This window comes from Gambusia affinis, linkage group LG08, assembly GCF_019740435.1.
Source record: "Gambusia affinis linkage group LG08, SWU_Gaff_1.0, whole genome shotgun sequence".
Lineage (NCBI taxonomy): Eukaryota > Metazoa > Chordata > Actinopteri > Cyprinodontiformes > Poeciliidae > Gambusia > Gambusia affinis.
Window position 1 is genome coordinate 18769635 of NC_057875.1, and position 6000 is coordinate 18775634.

The 6000-nt window shown below is 38.4% G+C and overlaps 1 protein-coding gene across 2 annotated transcripts in view; it reads left to right on the forward strand.

Moving 5' to 3' along the window:
* The window catches only part of smpd3 (sphingomyelin phosphodiesterase 3), a 63416-nt gene extending 60597 nt beyond the window's left edge, over window positions 1-2819 (forward strand). For both annotated transcript variants that reach the window (XM_044124822.1, XM_044124820.1), the window contains one exon: window positions 427-2819. In XM_044124822.1, coding sequence (XP_043980757.1) covers window positions 427-528 — 102 coding nt within the window. In that variant the 3' untranslated portion in view covers window positions 529-2819. The remainder of the gene's footprint in view (window positions 1-426) is intronic.
* The last annotated feature ends 3181 nt before the right edge of the window (window positions 2820-6000 follow it).

A 6000-nucleotide genomic window follows, 5' to 3' on the forward strand; every position in this document is an offset into this window, starting at 1 on the left:
GGCTAAGCCACAAAAGGTCACTAGAGGTCACTGATAGAGAACCTGGATGTTCACAGTGACGTGTTAAATAGAAGGTAAACTCCTCTGACCTGAGAATCTACAGAACGTTGTCTAGAGGAAGGTAAGAGACACCAAACACAACAATGCAGACCTCCTAAAGGCTGCTACATTTTGGTCTTATTAAATATACACGTTTTCTTAGAATTAGATGTTTTGGTTTTTGTTGGCCATATTGAACAGAAATCAACAATACCAACAATTTTAGAGTTTCTGTTTCAAAAAAAACAAAATGTTGAAATTAGATCTGCCAATCACCTTACCTTTCAGTTTCTACTGCTTCCACTGTGCATGCTCTTTTATCTGTGTATGCATTTGCTTTTTTTGTCTTAATTTTGCTGCATGAACACATTTATCCTTCTTTTGCAGGACATCGAAGAGTTCAGCTTCATCACTCAGCTGGCCGGCCTCACTGACCACCTTTCTGTGGCCATGAGACTGGCTGTTTCCACCGGGGAAGAGGAGCCTTAGATCCACCGCCTGACATTTATATTCTTTTAAATTTTACTGCCATGGAGGAACAATTAGGAAGAAACTCGGGACGTTTTACAGATACGGAGCAGCGTGAGGGAAGGTTGAAGGGACGGCGAGTGGATGAGTAAATCTGTGGAAGAGTGCTCAGGACATTTAAGAAGAAGGACGAGAGAGAAAATTCAAAGGAGAGATGTAAGCTGGGGGAATTCATATTAGGAAGTCAGAAATTTTTTTTTATCTTCCTGGGTAAATTACCCACAGATTCACACTGAACACTGCGACTTTGAGACTGTTGGGTTTTCCTCCGACCCTCCCTGCTGAACTAGCCCTGGAGGGTTTTGTTTCGAGTGAAGTGTTTCATGTAGCCAACGCACACACTCATTTTATCGGATCTGTTTTAGGACGTAGTTTCCAGTATAGTTCTTTTATTTTTGTGACTCTACCTTCAGGAAGAGCTGGATGCTCGTTGTTGAGTGTACGAAAGAACACGAAGCTGAAGTGAAGCTGCAGACCGGCCTTTACAATGACCATCTGTGACCTTGTGTTGTGCTCCTTCCCTAAAAGTTACCGGTCGGTTTTGCTGTCAGTCGTTTGCCACGCTGACCCCTTCACGTCATTCCCAAAACCTCAACAAGTGTCTTTTTTTCTTACAAACAAATCTTACTTAAATGAGAAAGGAAAAAAAAGAGTTTCTATTATAGACACTCCACTTTTTATAAAACTTATAATGCCTGTTTAATATGAAGTGATATGTTTCTAAGGGAAGGAAGAGGTTGGACGCAATGTGACGCTTTTAGCATGTTTTTCAGATATTATCAGTATGAATTTGAACAGCATCTTGTAGATAAAGCTCCAGTGATGCATGAAGGTAAAACGGTTTACCGCACTGTTATAGCAGCTCGATTCACGCTGACTTGAGATTGAATGCCTCAGTGAGCATTTACCCTGGAACACGCACTCGGATTTATTTTTGTGCATGTGCAAAACACAGAAAGGTGTGCACAGGAGCAGGAGGATTTAAACAACAAAAGCACACAGCTACACTTTGCGTAAAGGAAAACAGATTGTAGGAAACCCTAATAATAATCATCATCATCATTTTCATCATGTGACTGTCCCAAATTGATAATATCGGGGTGTGTAGTTAGAAACATGTGGAGCTACTACGCTTTGAAAATTAATCGCCTTCTCCCAGACAGATTCTGTTGATTATTTGTCTCTTAAATTTGTCAGTTCATTAACCAGACAAAGTAGTAAACACGCAAAACAATTTTCAAGTAATTATTTTATTCATAAGGAATAATGCTATTCCAAACAACCTGCATGTGAGGAAACAATATTATCTCCAAAACCTAATAACTGGTTGTGACTCCCTGGGTGGCAATAATCGTCTTCAAGCCTTGGAGGGAAGTGAAAAAAGTCCCTTAAATCAGTGTGGAGGAGTTTGACTCCACTCTTCTTTACAGAATTAGTTTGATTCAGCCACATTAGGGTCATCTCTCCAATTTTGAATCAGATTAATGCTCAGACTTTGACTAGGCCAGGATTTTTTATTTTTTTATTTTTTTGTGAGACATCCTGGGGTTCAATTACTGGGAGAGGAGGGCAGTAAAAAAAACACTGTGAGGGGGAAAGGTGTAAGCAGTGCATACATGAGCATAATTGACAGCATTAAGATCCTCCTTTTGCTCTGACTGGTTGGTTGTGACCGGGTGCGATCCGTTTCTGCAAATGGCAATGGCATCATTGGGAGAAAGAAGAGGAGTTAGATTTTTTATTTTTTTTTCACAGATTATTTCTGTCATATTCTCCTGTCAGGCCATAGTGACAGTTTTAACAAATATATATATATTTTTACAAAAGCTACCCACTGCAGCTGTGGTGAAATCAGGTTGTCTTTGTCTGATTTCAACTTTTGCCTGATGACTTAGTGTGCCAAATAAAGCCAAACTAGAGGAAACCTGAGAGAGCAAACACCTTTTTGCAGCATTGTATGTTTTGATCATTTGTTATGAACCCATCTTTTGGGTACAATCAAATTGCTATCATGTCAGATAAATTCAAAGCTCATTATGAAATATAATGGATATTCAATGTTTGGTTTTGATAACTGACATCGCCCACTTTGAAATATCCAATAAATCCCAATATTTAAATACAAACTCAAAAATCTTACTACCGAATGCGAGCAGACTCGTATTTTCCTTCCAGTTTGTAATCTTTTTAACTTTGAGCAAATATTTTAAAGGAGGAAGTATGTCCAGCATTTTGAATTGGTTGATTAAAAAGAAAAACGGATTAGTTAGCCTCTTTTTTTTTTGTTGTTGTTGTTATTTGCTGTCAACCAAATTCTAAATTACTCAGAGACTGTTAATTAGAGTTAAACTTATAAATTTAGGTATTTCGTATCAAATTCTGTAAACAAGGCATAACTGGGTGACATATGGCAGCAAAGTGCTTTTAAGATGAAGTTTTCTAGGTGTTGAATATTCAGCAGCTGGTATTAGTGGTAAAGCTGGTTAACACCTCATATTTTGTGTTTACTATAAGCATAAGTCTCCTCTCCTTTTTCATCAGGGAAAACAGGGATTCTGCTTCTCTGATCGTTTTACAAGTTCTCAGGTTTCTCACAGCTACACCTCTCTATTTAAATTATAAAGTATTATCGCTGTGACAGAACCATTGGGTGTAGCAACCTAACCCTTCTCTCCCTCCTTCAACAGCTCAACAAGACATTGATCAGCAGTAGGAGAAGTCATTCACTCAGGTTCACCACAGTGAAAAGACAAAGAAGGTGCGTTAAATTAGAGCACTGCAGAAAAATGCGTTCTGGGAGGAACAATTTCCAAGTCTCGCAGTCGAAACACGCCTTTTGGCGGCTTTGTTGCGCAGGACAGTTTGACCATTTTCAGAGGAAAGTTTGTTCGATCATTTAAGTCTGACCTGTGAATCATTCAGGCATAAAACGGTTCAACTCAAGGGATTAACCAGTGGGGGGGGGTTTTGACACACAGCAGAGAGTTTTTAACTTATAAAATACATTTTAATGACAGATTCTTTATTCAGCAGAAAAGAGTTTTATCTGATCGTTCAGGACAGATTCTAAAGACACGTGATCGTAGAAGTGAACATGGACTGACTTCCAGTGTTTTACATGGTGAATGATGTTTACAGCCATTTTCAACCATCTGTTCCTAACTCACTTCAGGGGAGTTCGCACAGTAAATTATTATAAACTATTAAACTAGATAGGCTGTAGAAACATGAGCTGCTGACCACAGCAGTGAGACGGTGTGTGACACTATGAGTCAGAAAAATACCAGGTGTTGTGTGTTCATTTCTGTTTTACGGTTTCAGTCCAGAGGTCACCGGCAGCTCGGTCACACTCCTTATGACTCACATATGGTAGTTATTATGACAATTACTCTTATTTTTATGCTAAATGGCTTGTTTTTTATTTTCTAATTCATCACTTGTGTGATTAATTTTAAAAGAAATTTTGCTCCGATCCCAGAATTATTTTCTCATCTTTTCCTTAGATGTGCCGTCATTATACGTGAAAGTACACCTTCTTTCAGGTCAAGGGTTTAAACATCAAGATCCTGCTGCATATAGATCTGAAGTTATTTAAATATGAGAACTGCTCATTCCAACAGCAGGGTTCCCATGTGGCTGCATTTTACAAGCTCAGACATCTCTACGTTTTTCTCATCTGTCCAAAGTTCTGGAGGTTTTGTGGTCCATTCAGATGCAACTTTGCAAATTGAAGTCGTGATGCCATGTTAGTCTTTTCTTCCAATTGTCCTGCTAATATTTAACATGCTAGCTGTGAGATCTGACGTTTGGCTAAACAGCAACAGTGGTTTCTCCAAGGTCATTGCTTTTCTCTTCCCACCTTTGCATCGTGTGGGCTTCACAGCAAACTGCCAACATTTCTCCTCATTTAGAGGTGTTGTATTATCACAGTGCATTTGATTAGGAGCACATGGCTGCTCCAGCAAACAGTGTGTGCTCTCATTTGGTTTCATTTTGGATTCATCTTTGTTTATTAACCCACTGTGTGGAATTTGTCCACTTTAAGTTAGAATTAAACAAATTAAACTTTGCAAAGACCAACTCAGAGTTATTATTTTTGATATAGAAGACCCAAGAATTAGGAAGAGAGTCTACTTTCGTTTTAACTAAGACTATGTGAATCAAAAACCCCCACAGTGTGAACTCTGCTGATAAATAGGATCCTGGCTGGCTTCATTCAAGACTTTAAATTCATATCAATTTCTTTCTGCTTTTTATGGGGAAAATGTAATGGTGACAAACCCAAATTACCACAATGTAAAATATCAGTTTCAGAACATCATCTATATTGTTACCTTTTGTTCTTCAGATTGTTTCCATGTAAGTTTAAAAGCTAATTTACTGCAACACAGATACACAGACAGTGTTAAATTATATGTGGAAGGAAGAAGATCAAAAACACAAAATATGTTGGTGGAGAACAAGGAAAATGAAGTGATATTTTATGAGACAAGTTTCATGTCCTGCTATTTGCAAATTAAATACTATTAATATGGTTCTGTTTTTGTTTGTCTGAGCGGTTTTCAATCAATCAATCAATCAAATTTTATTTGTATAGCACATTTCAGCAGCAAGGGCTTTACATCAAATCAAACACAAAAACACAATGCAACATAGAATCAACAATCAAAACACGACAGTAAATCAGTTTCTGTTACGTTACGTTTCAAATACAACTCTAAACAAGTGGGGTTTTAGTTGAGATTTAAAGGAAGTCAGTGTTTCAGCTGTTTTACAGTTTTCTGGAAGTTTGTTCCAGATTTGTGGTGCATTGATGCTAAATGCTGCTTCTCCTCATTTGGTTCTGGTTCTGGGGATGCAGAGCAGACCAGAACCAGAACCTGAGAGGTCTGGAAGGTTGATACAATAACAGCAGATCTTTAATGTATTGTGGTGCTAAACCATTCAGAGATTTATAAACTAACAACAGTATTTTAAACTCTATTCTTTGAGCGACAGGGAGACAGTGGAGGGACTTTAAAACTGGTGTTATGTGCTCTATCTTCCTAGTTTTAGTTAGAACGCGAGCAGCAGCATTTTGGATCAGCTGCAGCTGTTTGATTGATTTGTTGGACAGACCTGTAAAGACACTGTTGCAATAATCAATACGACTGAAGATAAACGCATGGATGAGTTTCTCTAGATCTGGCTGAGACATTAATCCTTTAATTTCTTCTGTGCTGGAAGCAAAACACAGTTCACTGCAAATCCACATCTCCAGCCTCAGTTCATGTCACACAAACTCAAACGACATTAGTGCGAGGGCATCCGCCTTCCACCTGTTAAGCTACATTTTTTTAACAAAGACAGAGAAAACAGAAAGATATGTGGAGCTAAAAGAGCCAGCCTGGACATCCACATTTGGATCTAATTCCACGTCGAGCAAGGAGTTCA